This window comes from Sparus aurata, chromosome 1 (assembly GCF_900880675.1).
Source record: "Sparus aurata chromosome 1, fSpaAur1.1, whole genome shotgun sequence".
In the NCBI taxonomy this organism is placed as follows: Eukaryota; Metazoa; Chordata; class Actinopteri; order Spariformes; family Sparidae; genus Sparus; species Sparus aurata.
The window spans coordinates 35,644,426-35,670,897 of NC_044187.1; the positions used below are offsets into that span (position 1 = coordinate 35,644,426).

The 26,472-nt window shown below is 39.6% G+C and overlaps 1 protein-coding gene across 1 annotated transcript in view; it reads right to left on the bottom strand.

The window, feature by feature from the left end:
* Nucleotides 1–26,472, bottom strand: part of sorcs3a (sortilin related VPS10 domain containing receptor 3a) — a 265,841-nt gene that overhangs the window by 25,449 nt on the left and 213,920 nt on the right. The window contains exons 15-22 of the mRNA XM_030429062.1: nt 25,943–26,060; nt 25,689–25,822; nt 20,550–20,663; nt 18,047–18,218; nt 6,037–6,223; nt 2,687–2,820; nt 1,590–1,713; nt 946–1,058 (exon numbers count right to left, since the gene is read on the bottom strand). Of these exons, the coding sequence (XP_030284922.1) occupies nt 946–1,058; nt 1,590–1,713; nt 2,687–2,820; nt 6,037–6,223; nt 18,047–18,218; nt 20,550–20,663; nt 25,689–25,822; nt 25,943–26,060 (1,096 nt within the window). The remainder of the gene's footprint in view (nt 1–945; nt 1,059–1,589; nt 1,714–2,686; nt 2,821–6,036; nt 6,224–18,046; nt 18,219–20,549; nt 20,664–25,688; nt 25,823–25,942; nt 26,061–26,472) is intronic.

A 26,472-nucleotide genomic window follows, 5' to 3' on the forward strand; every position in this document is an offset into this window, starting at 1 on the left:
TTATCCATATCCATAGATTATTGGAATAAAGCCTTTTGAAGTAGATTTGAGCTCAGCCCCCTCTACAAGAGAGTTAAGGTCCCTACAATAATAACCCTGGATATTAAATTTAAGAGTGAAATCTACACCCTCCGTTGAGTGAATTCAGAGTCGCAAAACTAGTGTGGTTGTTTAAATTGATTTAAATTGATTCTAAATAATTTAGCAGAAACTGGTTCCTTCTGTTCTTGAGGAATAAGTAAAAAAAAAAAACGAAAGTCTCATTTTAGCAAATTATTCAACTTTGATTTACATTAGAGTCCAGGAAAAGGGAAATCAATAGGCTCAAAAGCATGGGCCTAAGACTGGGTTACCTGGGTTATTCATGAAATCTTCTCCCATTTGAAATATTCCTCAACAGCACCCACCTGCAGCTCGAACACTCTGTATGTTGGTAAGATGGCCGAGCGCACAGCGCAACCAAATGCAGTGTGCTATTCATGAGCTGTGAATGGGGAGCTGAGTGGCACTTAATGATGGCTAAGCTTCCCACACACACTGAGAGCACTTGCACCCCACCCACATTCAAGCAGGCTATTGCACACACACAGACACATACGTCAGACACAGTGACTGCTGTTGTCACTCGTAGGTCCTTTACAAGACCTTGTGCTTGAAGTACTGAGATCATTTTATCAGTGACTTTAAATAATAAGGAATGAAGGCTCATGAAGCCATCTTGGGAGAGGAGGAAAGAAGAGGCATATTCACACCTGTCCGATGTTGAATCACCAGATGGACTGAGGGTGTTCACTTGCCGCACCGATGAGCCCAGAGTATTGGGCAGCAAAGGTAATAGGGGTACAGGAAATAATTGTGAAATATCAGGAAAGGAAAGGAGCTGAAGGTGGATAAAAGGATGGAAGGAAGAGAGCAGGAAGGACAAAGAAAATGAAAATCACTCACTTGGAGCAGAGCCTTCTTAATTACTCTCCCCACATCCTGTCTCCATTCGGGTATGTCAGGGTTGAACTCGTCCAGATTAGGGGAGAAAGATAAAAGTAGCGATTTGAAGAATTCTGTCGAGGAGAGTCAGGAGAGAATCAGCCATTAATTCACTCGGATCCGGGGGCATTATTCTCAGTGAGCAGTGCCAACTGTCATTTTGCTCAAGTTGAGTTTCAGGTAGTTAACACTTGATGAAAAGAAGAGGGTTTTTCATATCACCTGCATTTCCCTTTAGCTAAATGTACCAGATGCACTTCTAGATAATTAGAAAATGCCAGAGCTTTACGCCGGCCCATCTCTTGGTGATAACTCATTGCACTTTTACAGATACTTGCTGCTGAATCACTTCATTTCAAATGAAGACGTATTCTTTAGAGGTTTTAACAGTAATGTGATCTATTTTACTCAAGGAGGAGATGTTCCATTTCAGGAAGAATTTACACACTGCAGATTCCAAATGGCATCTGATTTTTTAAAGTCTGCATTTGGTGAATATATCAAAAAAAAAAAAAAAGATTGGCAGTCAAACAGACTTGTAAATGTTGTTGACTGTGTTGTTGCTTTTATGGGCTCCATCACACAATTAGAAAAAAAATACTGACCTTTGACTGCTATGGCCTTTGTATCCTGCAATATGGTGTTGGCTGCAGCCACTTGGACTGTGATGGTGTGCATTCCCTCAGTGGGGAAGGTGTAAGATATACTCCCATCCAGCGTTATCACTGGCTGCAAGCACAAAAGATACAGTTACTATTTAATGTCTCACTTAAAGATGTGGCACCATTCTGTTCCAGTACACCATGCTTTACGCAACAAACATTTTTTGCCTTTATCAGGGTGTTGTCTTAGATTGAGTCTGGTTTCTACGTATGTCCAACAGTAGTGTGATTTACAGATTATCAAAAGCTGTGATTTGTTTGAGAGCAATATGAATTTTAGTTAAAGGCTAAATCCCATTAACAATTTTTACCCCAACCCTCATTTTTGAGTGCCCCCTTGCCCCTAAGAACGGAGTTACAATGGATGTAGTTGAAATCCCTTATAAATTAGGACAACCCTTCAAATGTGTTATAAAGCAAGACTTATAACAGCAGCTTTTTGGTATATGATGAAAAAAAATGAAAAAAACAGACATTGCTTTCCCATCTATCTGCAGTCCATTGTGTTTACTGTTCATTGACAAGTTGGCATGCTAACATGTCAAACTGAGGTGGTGGACATGTTCATCATCAACTACAGCCTCACAGAACTACTAGTTGGCTACAGACTCATTAGGTGCTTTCAGACAACTGGCGGAGTTGTTGCTAAGGTTGGCAGCAGCAGCAAGGAAACTGGCTACATCGGAGTTTATGATAATTAAACTTTTTTCAACCTGCTGCCTTAATCTACAGTTAGGGAAACAATATGAGCTGATTTACAAACCTCCACTAAGGCATAGAGTTTTGCTGCATTCTGTTTAATTTGGAAAGGCTTTTATCAAAGCTCACGCTGTATGTTCTTTATTGGTATATGTTCCCAAAAGTTAGATATACTTCTCAAGCACATCATGGCAATTTTTTTTCCCCCAGGTGGAAAATTGCCATCTACCAGGTGAAATGACTTGATGGCAATGGTTATCTTGATGAAAGTCTACACACCTGTATGCGATAGAAACCAAAACTGAACTGTATATTAATGAGCCTTGTACCGGAAGAATTACCTCAGTGTTGTTGCCTAGCCACCAAAAGTAAGTGACAGTGCGTGAGTGGCTGGGTAAGACCACTGCCGTGATGTTCACCTCCTTGTTCCTGATGACCACAAAGGGAGTAAGTAGCTGCACATGCTCCACTGGGCCTGAGAAGGAAACACCACAGAAGAGTTGATATCATGCATGGCTACTTCTGAGCAACATGTGACTTGAGTGACAACATCAACCAAATAAACATATTCATCAGTAAAATACTTGTATAACTCCCCTGGAAAAGTTTGGTAGGGTGCCGGGGTGGCAGTGTGTGAAGACCATGACTGGTTTTCAGTGACGGTAGTTCCCAGGAACCTCAAACTGTTCACCTCCTCTCTCTCAGCTCCACTGATGTATTGGAAAGCAATCAACCAGCCAAGAATCAGCAATGGAAGTTAGCTATGTGCTTTCATACAAGCTAGCGAAAAAGAGCAAGCCTTTAACTGTTGGTACATTTTTGAAGGACTGCATGGAGGAGGCAGCTAGCATACTGTGCCCAGACAACAAAGGTCAGTCACACAGTCACTCAGCGTGTGGAGGAAAAAGAATTGGCTGCTCAAGTCAAAAAAGGTGCCTGACATTCTATATTGTTGCGCTGGATGAGAGCACACATATCAAAGATACTGCCCAGCTACTAATCTTTAATTGGAGAAATCAATGAAAGGTTTTGAAATAGTTGACAAGTTTCTTGCCATGAAGTCTATGATGGGGACAGCACAGGGATAACACCTGTCAACAGCATATCATGATGCATGAAGAGAGCGAACCTGCCATGGACTAAATTGCTGAACAACTGATGGATCTCCAGACCTCATCGAGAAGAGAGGACAGCCCTTGCTCAGATTAGACATTACTAGAATGCATCATTCACTGGGAATCCCTGTGAAAATCTATGCTGCAACTTGATCATGTCGTCGAGATGATCGTTCCCTACATCCACACTGGACAACTTCCACTGCTCACTGAAGAAAACACAGTTTCCCAACCTGAGCAGGCACGCATCCCCTTGAACTGATCATCAAATAGTTTGCTTGAGTAATTTAAATCTGTGACAAGTTTAAAGTACTTATAGTAAAAATGTTAAAAAGTCCTTCTGGATCTGTGAGATGACGGTGCCAGAAAAAGTTCCATTCTAACAATGGAAATATGTTGATGCATCGTGTATTTTTGACATGATACCTTCTGGGTAATGCCGCGAACCTCCCCACTAAGAACCTAATAGGAGCTGGCGGGACGCTACGTTGCTTTACAATCTCAGGGATGAAGTTTCCCACTGTGGACAGATGTAACACACTACTTTCGTGGAAAAACTCCAATGAAAGGGTTTGTGTAGTGCTGCGACTGGACTGGGTGTTCGTCTCGCTGAGGCTTCTGTTAGCGCTCATCCTTTTTAACCAGAACTAATCTTTATCCCCACTTTGAGATGCTCAGTGTGTGTGCGTGCATTTGTGTGCATGTGTGTGTGTATGTGTGTGTGTGTGTGTGTGTGTGCTTGTGTGTGTGTGTGTGTGGGTGTGTGAATGCAATAGGGAGAGAAACTTATTTGGTATTAAATATGTTCAGTTGAGAAGTCATTGTTTAAGGTTTTGGCATTTCCCCTGAAAGCACATCATGCACTTTGAAATAAATTATTGCCCTGAGTTATGTATACATACAATACACAGTGGCTAATGCTTCAGGAGGGCAAGAGGTCACATTAAGATGGATTGTACAACTTAATGAAAGCGTAATTAACAAGACAAAAACAAATTGAAAAGAGCTTATGTGATTCCCTTGGAAAAACTGTTTTATTGCTGTTTGAATAGAGCTGGAAAGCTTGACAATCCTGTATTCTGTCATGTGTGCTGCTGTGGTAAATCAGCTAAAATGAGCCATTGTTCTACCGTTGCATCCTCAGATAACTGGCAATTAGCTGCAGTGGCCTTAAAGGCCCACTCCTCCGACTCTCGTTCTGCCAACAGTGAAACCTTGCATAAGCAAGTTTGTTATGACCTTTCTCCAAAAAGTTGTTTGTATTTATCACAGCTGCTATGTTACATAATCCTGTGTATAGGTCAGTGCAGTTCACCTCAGATGAGTTCAACATGGATCAACAGTGTGGCTGTAATTCAGTAGAGTATATTTTAGCACCTGGAGCCAGGCAACAGATAATATAAATATTACAAATGTCAGAACATATAGCTGATCTAGCTAGTTTTGCTCAAATAGCTTTAAAACTGCACAATGCATTTTAATTAAACTGGAGGTTGGGAACCCAACTGTGAAAAAACAAAACTGAAAAAAAAAACCCACCTGTAACAATTCCTCCCTTCATGAAGACTCAGTTAATATTGAAGCTGTTTTAAAGAGTTGTTGTTTCAACTGTGAGATCACTTTGGAGGCTGCAGTTTGTGGTGCTGTTGAACTGTCTTGGCTTTACGCCGCAAAATATTTCTGTTATGTCACCTACCCTCACTGTGGGGCTGGGTGGTATCGACTTTTCAAGGTATATCTATTTTTTAAACGAGACATAGGATAAGACGATACATTTATATCAATGCAGTTTGATGTATTACACAACCAATTGCTTACATAAACCTATGCCAGTTTGCATTTCTCCTCTCTCACACAGTCCCTCTGTGTTCAAACCCAGATCCAGTCGCTCACAATTGCTCCAACAATAATCACAAAAGCACTCTATTTTTCTATGTGTTTATTTAGGGCTGTGCATAGGGACATATACGTCGCAAGACCTGCACAGACGTCTGTCTGTGTTATGAGTGTAATTACTGTGAGATACAGCTTTGTGCTGCATGTGTGTGAGACAGGGTTGTTTGTTCAGGAGAAGTTAGGCTTTCTATGCTTGCTTGTGTGTGAGGTGAACTGATGCATCGCTATGTGACTTTGTGGTTGTAACGTGTCGCGTTATGGTATGATGGCACCTGGTTGCGAGCAACAGATGTGTTTTTAAAAATGCAGTGCAATGACAATACAGACTCTTCATACATAAAACCTACAGTACATAATGCAGAGACTCTCTCTTGTTCTCTCTCTGCCGATCAATGATGTGTGAATGAATAATAATATTAAGTAAAGCTATTGAAAGCAATCTGTTTTGTGAGTAGTTACAGCATACACAGTACATAGAGATATAAGTTAAATGCTATTTTCAATACAATAATTAGCACCAATTTCAGCCTCAGGTAATGCTGGTATCCATTTCAGACTGCTGAGTGTCTTGCTGACTTGCTTTGAGCTCATGTAATAACTAAAGGAGACTCAGAAGAGTGTATCAACTATTTGGTCATCTCTTCTCTCTCACCCGGACTGTACTTGGCAGCAGAACTTACATGTGACATGCAGGAAGAGTGTGGTAGTATCATAACCCAGTGTGTTCTCTGCCAGCGCTGTGACACGGAATATCCCAGCGGACTTGTAGATGTGTTTGATCCCCTCCTCAGTCCAGCTCAGGTTGGAGTAGGACACGGCTGTGCCGTCACCAAAATCCAGCTGGATGTTAGTCTGCAAGGAGTCACCCTGAAACGGCACAGTGGGACTTCAGTCAGCTACAGATAAACACGATGCACTCACTGACATCACTCTTTCACATGATACCACCCTCACCAACAGAGAAGGGCCAAACACAATCATCAGGTGGCTGCTGTGAAGGACGAGAGAGTAACCATACAGGGAAGAAACAAAGCAGTACAGTAAAGGATGTTGGAAACTACAGAGTACTCCATAAGTAGACCAGAACAATGAGTGGTTGGATGACACTGAAATATGGGCAGAAATAAATAGAGCTTACTGACATGTATGGGGGATAAGGACACAACATCTACATAAGACAGAGAATATAACATTCCTTTATAGATATAAATGTTTTGAAAAATGTTTTTTTCTGAAACTTGAAACAAAATAGCAGTCCAAATATTACTACACAGCACCCAAAATATTAGTAAAGGTAGCAAAAAAACCCAAAACATACTGGCATACAACATACACAACTTCCCTGTTTAAGAGTAACTGATGTTTAGGAGACACTCATTTATGTCTGTGCTTAAAGCAGCTATAGTCAATATTTACTAATAATTCCATTTTATCAAATGGCAATGTGTAATGTGAGTGAAGTTACAGTGACAGAAGTAAACATCGTGGAGCTTTTAGCAGCTAATGAGCTGGATAGTTCCCTCAGAGTTGGTGTAAACCAAAAACAGAGCTAAGAGTTAGTGAATATTGGACTTGCTTTATACGAGCCAAAGGGCCAGAAACGGAATGCAAAATGATTGCATATGATGCTCCATAACTGCTGGATGTTTATATAAATAATGCTTTCCTAGTTCACCAAATAAGGTTGGCAATATGTTGATGTCATGTTCACAGCTTGTTTCTTCTGGTCCCAAGTAGCCAAACAAATCAGCTATGGCAGGTTTAATGATATTAAGGTTTTGTTAAAAGACAAATGTATCAATCAGGCAAACGGTTTACATTCTAATTTTCCGCAGAATCTGCCTAAGTACAGATTACCCTTATCACATAAAAATGACATTTTGTGCTGAAATTGGATATATGTCAGGCTTCGTTCAGAATTTTGAGAGCTTGATGATCTAAGCTGTAAGGGTGGTTAATCGGCCCAATTTCCCAATTCGATTCGATTCCGATTATTGAAGTCTCGATTCGATTACAAATTTTCGATTATTAACGATTATCGATTCGATTTTCAATTATTAACGATTATCGATTCGATTTTCAATTATTAACGATTATCGATTCGATTTTCAATTATTAACGATTATTGATCTTCCGTTTAACATCAGTCAGCTGCTGAATTATTTTACTTATCTTTTGAGTAACACCTCACAGCACCTTCAATATTGTATGGTGTAACTGTAAAATCAAAATTATTAGTTTTTAATTTGTTTTAAATGTAGTGTTTCACTGTTAAAAGAAAGCTGCCAAGCTCAGCAGCCGGACTCATGTTAGAAGCATTGTTGGTGACAAGAACCAGGGCGTGTTTCTCTATTCCCCACTCGTCTGCCATTGCTTTGAGAAACTCACACATATTTGCGCTTGTGTGGCTATCATCCATAGCTTTCGTCTGAAGTACGTAGGACATTAGCTTCCATTAACTGCTGACATAATGAGCTGTAACGGTCACACAATGAGACTGTAGCTCTGGATGTCCAGGCATCGCAGGTGAGCAGAGTTGACGGACACTTGCACGGAAAGGTTTGTCTCCTTGTACAGATTTGGAATCGATTTAAGTGTGAAAAAGCTCCGGGATGGAATAACATATCTTGGCTCCAGACTGTGGACCATGTAGCGGAAGCCAGTAAGACGAGGACTCCAGTTTGTATTACCATTTCAAAAAAAATATATATATATATATTTTTTTTTTAAATCGATTTTTGGAAATTTAATAATCGAATCATAATCGTCAGTATTATAATCGCAATTAATCAATAATCGATTTTTTTCACCACCCCTACTAAACTGACATGATCAAATTCTTATTATATCTGTTTCAGAGGGTTTTAAAAAGTCTCTATCTTGAAGTCACTAGAAATTTCATTCAGTTGAAAATTGACCAAAATATAAAAAAAGGAAATTCTATCTAATTAAAGCAAATCACCTTGAGCGAATAATTCCAAACTATCTAACTACCCGATGCATGGAGCTTGATAAGAGCAGGATGAAATAAGACTTGACTTATTGACTGCACTGACTAGTGGCTATATATTCAACAAACGTCCACATTCCGCTTGAACTCCCTAGACTTAAAGTACAATATAATGTAAACATTATCACCTGTTTTGCAAATAAAATCTTTGTGGGTTGTTTGGGTTGTTAACAAAAAAAAAAAAAAAAGAAAAGAAAAACACCCTGCAACAAAAAACACAATGCGCAATTCTTGTGGGCTTCAATTACCACACCATAAGTCCCACAGGAAAAGCAGTTTTATTTAAAAAGTACACTTGACCACTGTACACTCTAGCACTAAAGGCCTTTTCACACCACCACATGGTAACCATCCTGCCAACTGCCTACCTGCACGAGCATTTCACCGGCAACCCAAGTGTTTATAAAAGTGTCTGCTGCTGCTGCAGTCCACGACTGCAATGACAGGCAGGTGCTTCTGTGAGTGTCATAGCATCATAGCATCATAAGTAAATTTGATGTGTCTTTTTAAAGTCATCAATCCTGCATCTTAAATTAAATTAATGTCATTTAGTGTGAGCTGCAAAACAAGATCATAACATTTTTTGTCAAAATGGAGTAGTGAAATGTGCCAGTGATGTTGGGCAAATGGTGCATTACCGAGACACACACGCACACACAAACACACACACACACACACTGCTGATGTTGGAAATATCTAACTGTCGACTGTTAAGTTAAAGCTACACAAAATGATGCTGTTCACAAGAGCACATTTAGGCATGCATTCTCTCTGTAGCCAACACATGAAAGATTCCAGTTTTATCTTTACCAAAAATGTTAAGTTAGCATGTTTACGAAAGCGCAGACAAGGGTTTACTCAAAAGTATGAAATGTTTATCATTATATTAAGTCCAAAATTATCCCTGAATTTAACAATGGCTGTTAATCCCTAGATTGGCCCCTGGTCATACGCGACAACCTGAGGTTCCTATGATTGAAAACAAATACACTTTTATTTTTTTAAAAAGTAATCAAATGTAAAAGTTTCTCATCTTACCCCATTCTCCCCTATAAAGACATATACATGTACAATAATGTGAGGGGAAAAAATATTTCTCTGATGTTGTAAATAATTCCCCTTGAAAACAAGCTTCAATCATTGACTACACAATTTAATGTTCAATCATAATGTTTTGTTTTTTGTTTTTTTAATAAAATGTCAGTCCTGGGAGATGTAACTGATAAAGTCAAAATGCATTTGAGTTTGTATGTGAATTTATGTAGCTAGTGCTGTGTGGTACAGCTCCAGGTACTCGGACTCCAACATTGTCAGCGCGTTGATGTTTGCCCTTTGGCCCACGATGACTGCTATTGCTGCGATGCCCGCCCCCCTTCATTAGATCAACCAACACCAGACGACTACCGCCAGAAGTTCAGCACAATGAACTCTGAGCTGCAGATCAAAATCTCTACCTGTTCAAGAGGGGGGGCAACCGCTACTTAGTCCTACTGCTGCAGTGTTAAACCGCTTCCACTCTAGTGCCCTTCCCTGATGGAAATAACTGGAGCAGGGGAGGTGCTGTGTGGCAGCATGAAAAAGGCCTGAGGGTTGAACAGGCAACACTGGATCACTCAGTTCTAACTCATGATGAATTTGGTTGTGAAATTTCAAGGTTGAAAAACACAACTTAAAAACTATGTCCGAAGTAAGCTGCACATAGCCTGCCGCATCTATACACAGTTAACACAACATTCAGCTCCGTAACATGTAAGAAGTTAATAAAATGTAGTTTTATAGTCGATTCCTCTTCCTCATGTGTGTTGCTGATGTGTTTGCTCTTTGCAAATGCAGGTTCACTTTCATCAAAGTTTATGGTTACAGTATATGATTATAATCCTTAACATGGTTAGACAATTACAGTTTTTCTTTCAATGACTTCTCTTTCGGACAAAACACACTAATGTGTCTTATGTGGAAGTACAATTGCTGGTTTTGTCCGTTTTGTCTGACTTTAACAAAACACCAAGTCATGCTTTTTTGCTCAAACTTGCGACAAATACTCATCCAAAACAAACAGTTGAATAAATCAGTTAGAAATCGTGAAACTTTTTTCAAGGAGTCCTTGCAAACAGCTGATTCGTTTAGAAATTAACTTGTGAATGAACTAATTATCGCAGGTTTGGTGTTAATGATGTAGATTATTGTCAGTTAGTATTTTCTGGCGTGAAATTGTTATTGACAACGTTATTTCATTACTTAATGTCATCAATGATGTCAGGTGTTGGATTGCTGTATTTGCGTGTTGGAAAGAGGAGGATAGAGGATTGTAGGTATGCGTCTGTGTATTTGCACACCATCCCACCATGTTTGCCTTTGCATGGTGTGTGAGTTTTCAGCTTCCTGCACAGTCTCCTCTGGGAATCACATCTGGCTCTATCCGAGGATCAGCACACAGCGCGAGTGTTGGTTGCTCCAGCTGCCACAGCGACCCAATCTGCTCTCATCCCCCCCAGGCCTGCGAAGGCAAACTCCCCGGCTCCCCTTGGCACATTGTAGCGCAATGCTGCTGGGATCGTCATTTGTAACACTACATTAGCATGCGAGCTTCACCAAAATGCACAATGAAACCAAATAAATACTCCAATTGTTGGTGTTTTTCCTGTTCTTTTGCTCTTTCCATCCCTCGCTACCTGAGTCCCTTCTTTGTGTGCGCTTCGGTGCGTGAAAACACAGGAGGTTTGGTCAAGACGTCTGGGGATACCTCATGTCACTTTGCCTGAAAAATGATATCTCGGAAAAGTGTCTGGAGAGAATAGAGAACAGCTAAGAACAGGGTTTGACAGTGCGGGCATTGTTAAGAGCTGTAATGAGCTGGCCTACAAACAACACGCAGGCTTGGTGGCGCCGGTGTCACTCAGCTCTTCTCTGTGTCCGCTGTCCATTCTGTGTTCATGCTTGCTCTCTATATCAGCCACAATGGGATTCACTAATCTGCATGAGACTGATGCTGGCCCGTCTCTCTAAATGTCACTCTTTGTGTGCGTGTATATCCCAGGGCTGAACAGAGCCAAACACATCATGGCTGGAGCCTTGAGGCTGGGACATCAGTGCCGGTTGGCAATGAAAGCACTGTTGTATGGAGTGACAAGGGTTTGGAGACACAGGTCCAGCATTTGTTCAGGTACGTGTCAAACCTGAAACCACACTGTCAACGTGAAGGGTGACAGCAAAAGGCTCTGCTGCTGTGAATAATTCTGGAAAGTAATTTCCCCAGCAGACAGAGCAGAGTCTGTGTTGTCGGTTGGCAGTTTGGTTTAATCTATACCCTGTTACATTTGTTAACCGTAAAATAAGAAACAGTGTACTTTTCTTATGATCAACAGCTTTTAATGATAGATCGTGTGAGAGGCAAAACAGGTGTGGAAAAGAAAAAATCTATTCTAACAATATGTATGAAATCAAGGTAAATCATCCTGTGTAAAATGCCTTTGTTTAAGGCTGCTTGAATATATATTTTTATATTAACAATAAATCAAATGACAACATGTGATGTGAATGTGAATGTACATGATCATCATGGTCATCATTTTGTTTTCTGTGTCTCATGTACAGAGACAAATGGTGTGTTGATATATTGTTGATATGGCATGGGCAAAATTACAGAGTTATCGTCGCAGAAAGAATTGTTACAGTGTAGAACCTTCTGCGAAATATAATTTAAAAAAAAAAAGATACAGATCCCTATGTGCAGCAATATTACCATAAGCCCCAGAAACTGGCAAATTCAGTTCCATGATCCATGTGAAATTGAGAATGAGGTTAATTTTTTGTTACGCTCTCCCGTCTAAGAGGAAGTAAGGGATGTTCTTTTGCAAAGATGTCCTTCATTTATGCTGATTTACTTTTGGCTGGATGATCATGAGAAACTGCTGTGCCTGGGTAAGGGAACCTTTCATTGAGGTTTCGGGGAGAAGGCAGAATATTTAGTTTAAGGCTGAGCTGCTTTGTAATGAAGTTAATTGAACTAAAATGTTTGCTGCAACTGTACCTTTGGTGTCTTGTCAACTCATGAGGGATACTTTTTCTGCATGACACGAAAAAAGACAGAAAAAGTTGATGTGTCCAAGAAAAGCAAATAACTTTTTCGTTTCCCTCTGCTATTTCAATGTATAAGGGCCTGAGCACCAACTGATGCAAAGACCCTATTGAAACTGAAGGAATTATTGGGACCTCAGCACCGACCAGTAAGAGGACACACTTGAAATCTGAAGGATTATCAGGGCCCCGGCTCCGAAACAGTGCGAGATAGAACACGTGCAATGTAGTTAGTAATCGCTCATATCTAAAATTTAAACAAAATAGATTCAATCCCCCCAGGATATAATGTTGGCATGGCATCGGGTTTGAATCCTACCAGATTTCTAACTTTCTGTTTTCTGACTACTCTGTTAAGTTTATTCATGTAACAAGAATGATTACTTAAAGGAAGTGATGGAAATGTTTACTCTTTATGGTTATCCCATCAACTAATTTTTGCTGATAGCCAAACATCTAAAAACGTGGCTGTACTGTGTTAGAAAATGAATGCTGCAGTGCATATTTTGGATAGGAATCCTCAGTAGTTGTGTCTGTCATGTTCGATCTCGGCAGGAGATTCCATCTAGCTCTCCCACTGGGGCAGAAATACATTTTCGCAAAAAAGATAACATGAGCAAGAACATCTGTAGAACATTTTCTCCCAAATGTGACGAGAGTGTGAAACAGAGAAGTGGCTGATAAAAATTCAGACTGACAAAACAATTGTCAGGAAGATCAGAGGGACTCTATATTAACCAAGAAGGAACAGCCGGCTACGTCTTTTGAACCCGTAACCCATTTGGTGAGAATTAAAAGTCGGGATGCTATGTGTGTCCACAGACAGGGAACAACACATCTATATCAATCTGAACATTTTAAGACAAAAATAATTGAAAAGTTATATGTGCATGTTTTCAAGTTTCAACACCTTAAGGGCACAATTAAAAAGCTGTAATAAAACCTTAAAATAACGGCTGAAAGATCTCCTGAATTTTTTAGTAATTGTGCCTCTCTGACGAAAGTACAAAAACGAAGCATGCTCTCACCAGTGTCTCCAACTCGAGCTCAGAGCTGGCAGTGCTTTAGTTGTTTGAGCATTGCCAGCAAAAGTGAAGCCAAATCTGATTAATGACTACACTGAAGCAAGAGGGAAGCCAGTTTATCCACAGGCAGGAAGTCAGTGCTCACTCTGTGTCACCTTCTGTTTCAATCAGACGCACTTGTTGATTTGAAAATGAAACAACATGGGATCTACACGCAGCGTGATGGTTTTCAAGGCTTTGTTTTGGCAAAATGCAGGGCCTTAGCCAGAACTTTTCAGAAATACTGAGGTCACAAGTCAATTTTTTTCTCCCCAAACAAAAAATGGTGCTCTATTTCTGGTCTGTGTCATTGATAGTGCCAAATTAATTAGTTATGTCATCTATCATTGTTGCTACGAATATAAAGTACAAAGAATGTACATTATTACTGTATTCATCTGAAAAGCTATATATGTTACAGTTCACTTTGACCGAGTAAATATCAATGGGGATATTTGTACAAGTACATTGTTCACTCCCCGATGGCAGCGCTCCCCCAGCATGTGAATGTGGCCTGCAAGCATGCAAAAAAACTGCTCAGAAATGGCCCAAGGACATGACAAAGAGCTTGAGACATCGGCCTGGTCCCCAAATTCCAGCTCCCAATCCGATCGAGCATTCGTGGGATGTCTTGGACAAGTCAGATCAACAGAAGCTGTCCAGTCTAAGATGACGTAAGGGATGTTCTTTTGCTCAACGGCGTTTAGACAGGTGATTCATGTTGAGTGGCATCCACGTGATTGCCAGGATCAAAGTTTCCTATTGGAACATTGCATTGCTACACCATGATCACTGTTATTATTTCACTTATTAGTGGTTTTGATAAAAGGTTGAAAACATAGGGAACAGATAGTCTAGCTTTCTAAAAATGTAAAGACAACCCACCTACCAGCAAATCTAAAGCTCACTTGTATATATATATATATATATATATATATATATATGTATATATATATATATATATATATATATATATATATATATATATATATATATATATATATATATAAATACTTGTAAATCTGAATATCAGCATATTAAAACTAAAAATACATTATTTATATGTTACTGTAGAATGTAAACTCTCAGGTTGTCATAAAAACATCACATTCCTAAAGGGCAATACAAGTTGCCAAAAGGCCTTGGCAATTTGTTGATGTTTTTTTTCTTCAATATGTGGTATTAAATGATCCATACAATGGTTTTCAGCTTTTTTGGGCTGCATATGTGCATTTGGATGCAGTGCCGGACTCAAGTGCCAGTTTTTCCTAGCCTCCTGGGAGAGTCTAGTGGTAGTTACAGCTGAATTTCAACATGCAGCAAGTACAGCAAGGAAGCATTCCTTGCAGTCAGTTTGTTGACATACCATTGTATGATGTCCTCATGCAGTTATTTGCGCTTACGTTTTGCGATAATGTGTATTTTGAGCAAAGATGAACTCATGCATTTTGGACATTCCATTTAAACAAGATGGACTAAATATTCAGCCTCTGCATTAAAAACCTCTCAGTGCAATATTCCTATATGAATTCTCCTTCTACCACCAAACTGATATACACCGTATGATCTAAACACGAACCATTTTAAGTGGCAGACAGAAATTAAAGTGAATATCAAAGTGTCTCAAATTCCCCATGTCTCCTCTCTTTCAATTCTTCATGACGTGTTTGAGATTTGCTTGGTGTCATTTAGGCACAAGCCAATCCCTTCTCTACCAAACAGTAACTGGAAAGTTAGTTGTTTTTACCAGGCCCAGATGTAGATGTAATTGAAGTGTTGCATAACGGATTTCAAAACAAACACGAAACCAGTTCTGATCAGGAAAATGAACTATGAGGTCATGCATATCATCCCAAAACAAGTGTCCATCTATTTTTAGATTTTTTTCCCTTATCTTTAAATGTGAATGTGAGTCCTCTATCCATTAAATATTAAAGGGCATTTGCTCTCCCGGAGAAATACAGCCATTGCCGGCTTCATGAATATAAATGAAACTGTGAATTCATCTTGAGAATTTCCTCAAATAGAGCTGATGCCACAAGGATTCTTTACCCCTCCTCCCTTCCTCTGCCCCCCCCTTCCATCAGACAATCGCACATAATGAAAAACACAGACCTCGATTTTTCATCTTATCACACAGTAATATGACAACTGGGCCTGGAAAAGACCTGGGAGACACACATTTACCTTGAGCTGTTGCAGTGGCAGGAAAACACTCCTGTAGTTAATGCCCAAAAGCCGGCAGCTATTATCGACAGACTATATTTTGTCTGACTAACATGTGAGGCAGTTTCCTAGTGACGAGGTAGCCTGGCGTGCCTGGCTCTGAACACAGAGCCTCTCACTGACTAACAGGGTCTCCGGTGAGGTCTTTACTTCTGCCTCTGGCTCAGAACTTTTGCATTGCGTGGGTGATATGGAGCTATTTTACTCTATTAAACTTCAGAGAGTTTTTAGAAAAGAATCTTTCCAAGGAACAAGCAGACTCACTCAAACTTTAGCATTTGTGCTTCAGGGCTCTGTAAACTAAATCTTACAAGGTTTTATAGACACCATTAAACACCTTAAGAGACCTTTGGTGTCATTTATTGCTGTGCAGTAACAGACACACTGACTTTTGTTTCATGTGTACTTATACTTACTATAATAAATATTTTATGCTTTTAACAGAATGAAAAAACTCACACATTTGGCAATCATTTTGATGTTTGTTTTTGCTTAGGCGGGACATTGGGGACATCTAATTGATTCTATTTGCGATGCATTCAACCAGTGATTTACCAGGGTTTATGGACGCAGGGGACAAGGATAATCAAGTGTAATCAGTGGGATAACGATATCACTTTCTGTGTTTCTGATTTATGTGAACTTGAGCCAACATGAAACAGAGGATCTAGTACTGAGCCCTGGGGGACCCCACATATGATCAGTGTTGGAAAGTTACTTCCAAATTGTATTGGATTATATATTACTAATTCCTTTCATTTTGGGAAATTTGGAAGTATATGTTATATTACAATAATACTGTCTGTGCAGAATAATTTGTAACTGATTACACTACTTACACTAACTGAGGTTGATATTGTTTCATAGCAGGTAATCAAAGCTCAGAAGCTCAAGTTTATTGCAGCTCATTACAAATCCAGTGGGGGGCGATGCGTAGCTCAATGACAGCTCTCATACAGAGCACCCCTGGCTCCTTCACACAGTCAAATAGCCTGGACACAGAGATGGGACAGCAGACAAAGGATCGAAGTCTGATCATTTATGAATACCGTAAAACTTGTTCTATTCCTTGCTGTAAATAATTCCCTCTGCTTCTCAATATATAGATTGCACTTGACTATGACATTTTCACCCTTTCCTATGATAAACCCAAGGTAACAGGAGTATACCACTTAAAATAGATAGAGTCTGACTCTGTAGTAATTTCTGCATTCATGCTCAGGTGATAATTGGTTTTTGTGGTGCACTAGCGATAGTTAAAAAAAAAAAAAAAATGATTTAACTGTAATTTCAGGCGTTAATGCATTGCTAGAAATAGTAATTGTAATGTAATACTGTCATGCCTTATTTTGTAGCTTATTACCCCAACACTGCATATGATGCTGACTTTTCGAGACATACAAATTCTCAAGAGAGAATGAAAAAATTGTCCCTCTAGATAAGATGCGACCCAAAAAAGTACTAATGTCTACCTGACTGAATATGAATAAGAACAATAATCTTTACTTGATCATATATCATACAAAGTATCATGCAGTGTACTAAATCAGAATGAATGGGGAGAACATGTAAACTCCACACAGACAGGTCCTTCACCAGCAGGATGTGAAAACACCCATTGCTGAGCCAATATTGCTAACCACTGCACCACTGTGCTGAATAGACTTAACATTTCCCCTTTTGCACAAATACATACATTTAAAAAGAGGTGCATTTATAAATGTGTTGATATTATCAATGCAAAAAATCAAAGGGATGAACCCACAGAGAACTATTACTGGAACAATAGACCTTCTTTCACCTCATTCACTTATACAGGCCAAAACCTTTAAATGACTTGGTTCACTCTTACCACTCTCATCAATTTCATTTCCAGATGTAGCTATCTTCAGCACAAATAGTGTCATTAAATCAACTCTATGCTAACTTCTCTGTGTCAAACAGTAATCAGACAAAAAAAGCAACCATGTGGTGAGCACAGTGTATTTGGGGTATTTAACAGACAGACATTTCCCTCAGGAGTTGGTGCAGATCAAAATAGAGCTAAAATGAGAGTGAACATTGTACAAAACATTTTTCCAGATAGATATTATTTTCTCTCCTGGGTGTAACAGTAGGACATTGAAGATACCTCAGTAGCCAACATAACTTATGCACCATTGCTATGTGTCAGTAAATGGTTTCTTCTTCCCTCTGGTGGCCCAAAATCAATTAATGAAGCTTTAATCAAAAGCCAACAGACTAAATTATTGCCTGAGTGAAACAGGTATTTAGCTAGACTACTGATGGATCCAACATTAGTTGTGTTCTTACCTCATCCAGATGCACCAGGAAGGTCATGTTGCTGCCCAGATTGGCAGTGAGTTTGCCATCCTTGGTGGTCAGCAAGAGTCCTTTAGGAGGCCTTTTGGGGCACTGCTGCTTTCTGGCTGTGTACATTTCCTTAACTCCTTTAGTGCAGTTGTTCAACACCACTTTACGGTACCTTTGTAAAAATGAAATTCAAAGTGTTTCTTTAACTTCATCATGTTTTGTTCTTTTGTAGTTCAATCTGAAAAAGTCCAGCGTCGCTTTAGTTTTTGAATGAAACCCTAGATGTAACATGAGCGTGTGGTTTACACTCAGCAGAATGGTGTGGCAGTACATCTGTTGTGCTTCCCGATTGCAAAAACAGACTAGATGACATCTGACAACACAAACTGTGTCGGAGGCTGAGACACCTTGCAAAGCTTAATCACAGCAGTGGTGAATAAAGCACTCCCACTGTGATTAAGCTTTTTAAGGTGTCTGTCCCCCAGGGAGCCTCAAAACTAACACAGAAAACACATCCTGCTGACACAAGAAAGAAAAATCCTATTAGAATAAGAGAGTAACTACAGTAAAACAGCATGGTGTTCTGTAGTGACAGTAATTTTAACTTCAGGGATTTGGTTGTAGACCTGGATACTGATAGGGACGGCCTGATTAATTGGCAAGTGAAATGGTTTATACTCATCACAAGGTATTGGTGGTCCCTAGTTGATCGACAATGATTGTGAAAAAGCTTAAGCAACTAACTGTTTAAATAATTTCTAAACTAAATAACTAAATATCACTTAAACAGTGTTTTTTTTTTTTTAAGATTTGTTATGGCATAGACACCTTTATTAAGCAACAAAGAGATAGGAAATATGGGAGAGAGAGGGGGATGTGACATGTAGCAAAGGACCTCCGGCTGGAATCGAACCGAGGTCAGCTACGTATGTGGCATGCGCTGTAACCACTCGACCACCTGCGTGCCAGATTCTATGTAACTTTTTAAATAAAAATCAACACACTCTTCTTGGTTTACTAAGTTGGGCATAAGGAGTATGATTCATTAAGGTTAGGGTAAAAATATAAGGGTAAGTCAATCACAGGCAAAGTAGGTTAGTATCAGTGGTATCCACAATAATGCAATTTGCTGACTTTATGGATCTCGTCTTAACAGTGCCATTGTCAGCATAGTACAGATACACATGACATTGTCTTTAGGGCATTGTCAAGAGAATTTGGGGAAATGAAAACTAAATGGTCCCAGATAAATGATCCCACAGTCAACACTTTTGGCCAAAGTGGCCACTATTCTTTTCCTCACAATATTGTTGGTTCCTTGAAATGTAAGCAGCATTTTAATGAGGCTGGCTTATAGAAAGCTCATTTGAACTACTGATTTTAGAAACTATTGAATGATCCTTAACACCAATGTTCCACTGATATTTCCACTCATGTTTCATGAGAAAACTTTTCTAAGACTCGCTTTGATTCACATATTTTCACTCTTCTGTTAGCTTTGTTGGACAAGTTAAAACTTCATGACTCCATAGTACATTGGTTTTGGTTATCTCAAGTTAATTTAAGTATAAACTTTGCTCAACTTTAAGCTGAGTGGGTCTAATCAACCCCACTGACTGCAAACATCTTTGTGGGTACGCGTGGTATATATGCATATGTATCATGTGTTAATTTCATAATCAATTGAGAATCCAAAATCAGAAAATGAAAAAAAATAATTGTTTCATTATCTTTATGAATATGATACAAAAAAACTCTTGCTCAGATTACAAAAGTTGTCTGGTGTTAATGGGTCATGCTTTTGTATTTCACGCGATTCAACCCACCCAGCCATGCAGACAGGCTGCATGGCAGGGTGGGTTGCCCTGCCACTGCTCCACCATCAGGGCCGTCCGCTCTACCTTACGAGCCTGGAGACACTACAGATGCAGCGAAAACCGGCTCTCAATGATGAGTGACCCCGAGAGGAGCAGCAGAAGACAGGGAGAAGGGCCTCAGAGATCAGTGTGCTTATCCACAAAGCTATAGCTGTAAAATAGCTGTTTATGAGCCAGACCTACTGTGTGAGTAAATAAAGTCATAATAAATAATGTTCATAAATATCTTTCAGGGCACACAAATTAATCAAATCAAATATCAAAATCAAATTTGGCCAATGGCGTATATTTTGATCTGAATAAAATCAAAAGTACGAAAAACAAAGCAGTATTTGTGTTTTTAGTGTCACATTCATAAAAAAACATGATGAAATAAAGAATCAATATTACATTTTCTGATTTTTGGATTCTCAATTAAATATCAGATATATGAATGATACACAGACCCGTGTTAGCACTGCTCAAGTCGACATGTTATACAAAAAAATCCATTATTGGTATCTGGTTTAAACCCCTGCTTTAGCATCCAAGAGAAAGCCTCCAAAACATACACATACAGTGCACATGAATGTATATAACATCATAGAGTATAGATATGAATTCTTTGTCAATCACACAGTCCTCACCCGGTGCTGTTGAGGTAGTTTTGACCCTGGCTGCAGCTTCTGGAGACAGTGGAGGGATTGAACCAGAAGGCAGGCCGGCAGTTCCCGTCACCACGCCGCTCATATCCATAATCACTGTGGGACAACAAAGCACATCCGCATGGCACCTGATCAATATCAGCATGTGAAAAGGAACATACTGTTATACAGCGTGTTACACATCCCTGACTTATCTATATCATTATTACCGGTGACCAGAGGCCTGTCTGGCACAGAGACACATCATTATTATGTATTGATTAAGGCCACTGGTGACAAATGTGCCAAGACAGTGTGAAGCAGTGTGCGGAAACACTTTGAAGGGTTTTTGTTACCATACACAAGGATGACTAACTCTCACTTGCCCGCTGGCGTCTCCAATCACAACATGATTTACATTTAACAAAACAAGGTAAACAAGTGCCTATTCTAATAACAGTCATGACATTGATTTATCAATTAATCACCAGCCAGAACCAATAAACAAAACTAACAAGCCAGTAACTGACTAGTCCAGTATTATTCTGTGATTACACACCGTGAACAATTCATTAACAAGCTGTCAAAGCAGATTGGTTGCAGAAGGTTTGAACAATGTATTTTAGGCCAAAAGAGCTGAAAGCATATCTTGAGAGTGAGAGTAAATACAAAGGTGCTCAAGATATGTGTGCAAACAGAAAAGGATCAAGGTACAACCTTGCAGTTATCTTTAGTTGTTACTGTTTAAGTGTTCAGGAAACCTTTAATCATTAGAAGAAATCCACTCAAACAACACCAGCAGCTTTGTGTTAAAATCATTGTTTTGTACCCCTGCCTAACATTATACCACGTGGGAAGTTTTGCTACAGTACACGTCAGCATTTTGGGAAACAAGCTTATTCGCTTTCTTACTGTGAGTTTGATGAGGAAATTGACACCACTCTTAGTCTTCTACTATTTTGACCACCAACCAAATGTCTACAGGATGTCCACAGTTATCAGCCACCCAATAAATTACCATTGTTTTGAAGTTTCTTTTTGCTGCTGGGTGTAGCAAATCTTCCAAACACATGCATATTTTACCAGAATTTCACTTGTGGCTGGTGCTAATTCTGTGCCCGGTCTTAGTAATTAAAATAAAATACATATTGGCACTTGTATCGCTCAATACATTAATCTACCCAGGGAAGCCACATTATTTGTTTCCTCATATAAGTTGCCAAAGACACTTACAGTTACTACCTTACTGTTGTTTGGTCATATAATGTTGCTTTGTGGGACATTTCTCTTTATTAATGTCCCATATTATACTGTTTTTCATCAATTTCACACAGCTGTCAGAGGTCCAACAACTCTGTATTCGATATGTATTGCCCCAAACACATCCATGGTCCTGAACTCCAGCTGTCTAAAAGTTGCTCTGCTGAGGTCTGTTCACAGCACTCTGTTTCTGTGCCTGCACCTTTAAATGCTAATGAGCTCCGTCTGTCAACGCCTACTTGGGGAGCCTTGCCTCCTCTCAGAGAGAGGAAGCCCCTTATGCTAACGGTAGCATGCGCTAATGTTTACGGTGGATGTAACACTATGGCTCGCAGAGATTTTTTCGTTCAACCGAACCAGTTTGACCCAGAAGGAGAGGCTCCTGAAGTAGTGCAGACTCTGTGGCTGCAGCAGGACGTTTCAGAATGGTTAGTGTGTCTAAATAATGTTAGTTTGTTTGCATGTGTTGTTACAGTTACTAACATTACCATGTAGCTAATGGCTAACAGCTAGTGAAAGCTGTGTTTTTCTCCAACACAATCTCCAAACTATTATACACTGTTCGCATCGTCTCTGTCTCCAGTCTGCACATGTTTCCAGAATTTCTGCTGTGACAACCAAGCTCCCTCATAATATTATTAACATTAAACTCGCTTCAAATGCCATTGCATAGCGGACCGAAGTGGAGCTAACTAGTTAGCCAATTTCCAGCTGACTTCATCATACTCATCGGCAACTAACGTTACTATCAAACCGCGGCGACACTTATCGGTGGCTCGGGTTCAGTTGCTGGGTCCGGTATGGTTGAGACTGATCTTTTAACGAGGGTCAGTGTCGAGGCAAAGCCAGCTTTGTACTGACCCTAGTTACTGAAGCAGTCCGATGTAAGTGGTTAGCACACACATACAAGCTAACATGAACCGCAGCCAGCATGTTGTCATTAAAAATGAAACACAACCACTGATCTACTGTTGTTCTGTAGCTGGGACGGAATATAGGCACATGTTGATTTATACAACCAACAACAGAGCAATTGCGTGTCTAGCTCTGAGCGACAACGTTGCGAAACACTGCTGTCTCTCCGCTGGACACACCAAACTTCATCTCGGGGATGAACGCCCCCCTCTCTGATATCTCCTATCACCTCGCAGAGGAGGTCGGCCTATGATAATGACTCCTTTCGTTACGTAACGAAAGGAGCAGAATCTGAACAGCCTGTAGGAGCGCCGTGTTACCAGTGGGTGGGCTGCAGAGACCATGCAGGACTCGCTTATTTTCCTCATTCTTGGAGTTGGCAGGCTCAGGGAGGACCAGCTTATATATGTAGAGACCAGAGAAAACCTGTTTTTTATGATATGGGACCTTTAAGTTGAATGAAGGACCTGTGTAGTTACCAGACTGTCAGACTGACACCCTCGATACGAGCAGCTGGCTTATCCATTCACACTGTTTCGTTTTGCCAGTATTTCTGGGGAGAACCCTGACACTGTTTCATTTTGCCAATACTGCGCCTCTGATACTACCTCCAGACGCGGATCAGCGCCGGAGTGATTCCCGCATCCAAACGGCAGTGTGAATGGGGCTACTGTTTCCTGGCTCAGTCCACCTTTCGCAGCACCATTTCAGCTGATCAGACTCTTCACGCCGCAATTATTTTAGTGGATTTGAGCTTTTTTCCACACTGATATTTGTTAAATCCTTGTTCTAGAATTCGGTAAGATTGACTGGCATAAATCATACTCAGGCACAGAAAGAAAATAAAACTAATGTCACAGTAGTTCAATAGGAACCAATTAGCACTCACTCTCTGACCTTCTACCAACACTATTTACATAACTGCTGTATGTGGGAATTGCTGTCTTTCAGTCCCCTGTCATTACAAGATAAAAAATACAACTATTTAGGATTTGCATACAAATTGAAAGTATTTACAACCCCCACATCATCTCAACAGAATTACAAGCGTGGCAAGCTTGCAGGCAGACACGCCAGAGACAGACATAGGCAGCAAATTAGGTACAACGATCCCAAATTTATCATATCATTGAAAAAAACAAAGAACATTGAGCAAATTAATGAGATGCATGCATAGTATATACAACGGCATAGAAAGGGGCTTATAATTATGAGGAGTGGAAGTTGTGTTTTTTATAGAACTGATCTCTTGTCCAGGCTGCATGCTTCAGTTGTTGCACCGTTAATTAATTCAAGATTACACAACCCAGCTAAGGATTAAATCACGCACTTTACATATTTTCTTTTTTTCCTCTGAGGTTCTTTTTTTCTTTAACAGATCTAACTATCTTTAGTTTGTAATTTGTCTGTGCTGCTGTACCAGTGCAACCCAGTTCATTGCTCCGCTAAAAACACACCTCTGCAGTATTTCTGCAGGAGCACATCCATCAAGATAATTTTCTTCACAATATGTCTGTATCCACTCAGCAGGTTTGGTAACAAATGTGGTTATTAGAAAACCATTAAGAAAAGTGAGCATAAGAACATTGTGGTCTGAAAGTAGAGCGTTAAAGCTGAAAGCATCGATGTTCTTTTGTAATATGTGTACTGTTTTTTTCACCACAGCAATACAGCTCATGAAGTTATAGGGCTGACGTGACTGATTGAGTTGTTTGTAGCTAAAATAAGCAAGTTAACTCAACCTAGAGAGTATATCTGAGGGGACTGAACAGACTGAAGATAATATTTAATGGAAGCTTGGTAGATGCACCTGAAAATAAGAAATGGCCACTGAAGTGTAGCTGTTTTTAAGAAGTCAGAGCCTGTTTTTTTTGTGTATGGATGTTTAATATGTTTATATTGGCAAAAAGTAAAAAAGGGCTGTGGCATTCCCTTCAGCTGAAGAGGTATAAGACGTACAACAAGCAGAATGCACTGCTCCAAACCCGACCAATAAACACTCCCAGTAATGGGTAAAATACTGTGAGTTGCACTTTGCTTGGTTTTGGACTGAATCCGTTCTAAAGAAGGAAACATTAGGGCATGCAGCCGGTAACACAATAAGGTATTACTACTAAACAGTACACTAAAATGTGTTTCTGAAAACATTTTAGGCAATTAATGGACAATGAACAGGATCGTGGCTAATATTTGATCAACAATGCCTTGTTTTACAAACACGTTCTCACTCCCAACTGGTTAATATAGCAGCTTGGTCAGTGGCCATGTGCTACAAAGTATAACCATATTCCTGTCCCTCTAATGTCAGTAATAATGAATAAAGCTTGCTAACAGACATTTCAAAAATAATGACATATAATGACTTCAGGAGCCCTACAATCTGTCAAATCTGTCATCTGGCAGATTTCTTTCCGGCCAAATTGTGGAGTGCAGGCACTTTAACATTGTCCATTTACATATGTACCAATTTTGGTGGTTCTAGTTGAAATTGGCAAAGTTCCTGTTTATCTAAATGACCTGTTGAGTCACTCTGGTACTGGTACTGGAACTAGAGAGCATGTTACCTGTGTGTATGGTGCTTTGGAACACTTGACATGCAATAAGTGGGTTTAGCAAAACAGGTCGACTTTGGTCCCATTTAATCAAGATGATAAACCATCCTCACATGTTTCAACATGTAACCTATTAGTATTGTAATGTATGTACTGAGATATTCCCTCATTCAATACAAAGAATGCACAACATTAAACATGGTTCACTGTACCAACCACGGCATCACAGTTGATAACGATTCTAAAATGGCTGATGCAACACTTCCTTTGAAGAGCACTTCTACATGTGTGGCATCAGGTAGAGAACTAACTATAATGAAGCTCTCCTTTAGCAGACAATGAGAGAGACATAATCCCTCTCAACAATTCGATTGCCAAGAAAGGAGCTGTTATATAAAGGCACACATCATCTTACCATTCAAAATCATGAGCTCGGCAAATACAGGACTCCGCTGAGAGGATTCTGGAGTAGTCCTTTCCCAGCATGCAGTAATTTCCAGGCCTGCGCTTCATGTAAATTTGTTTTTGTCCCATCACACATGGCTCACCCTGTTGGCGAAATAAACACAACTACTGTGAGTGATATTCATTTGTATGGCCTGAACTGTAAAAAAAACAAAAAAAAAACACATGCATGTGTACAGCGGACAATGTTTTTATTTTTCTTACCTGGTTATGTAGGTGCCAGGTTTGATAGTCTTCCTCTGTGCATTTCCTGCTATAGATGGACTTGTAATCTATCTTGATGAGCTGCCATTCAGAACGTTGGTTGAAGTGTCCAAAAAAGCTGCAGAGACACATGGTAAACGTCGATAACATGCAAAAATTATTGTAAATCATAAGCAATACCTAAAACAAATTTTAAGCATCACAGGTCATTTGTATGTTAAATAATTATTCAGGTTTATAAAACTACTGTCTTGTGTTGTTTTGATCAAAAATAGCAATAGGCTACTCAAAATAATTGCTGAGATCTGGCAACATGGCAAAATTGCTAATATGAAGTCATGTATGGCAAAAAAAAACAAGCAGTCAGGTCATCCAACATGTTTTAAAGTGTTCTTGTAAGCAAGAGTATTTACGTATGGTCAGTAAAATTTCTTTATTGGTCGACATATCAAAATAGGAATATTGTACTTTTTCTCCTCTACGTTCCTAACCTATTTGTTGCCTCCTGATGCAAAAAGCAGCCTTACAGT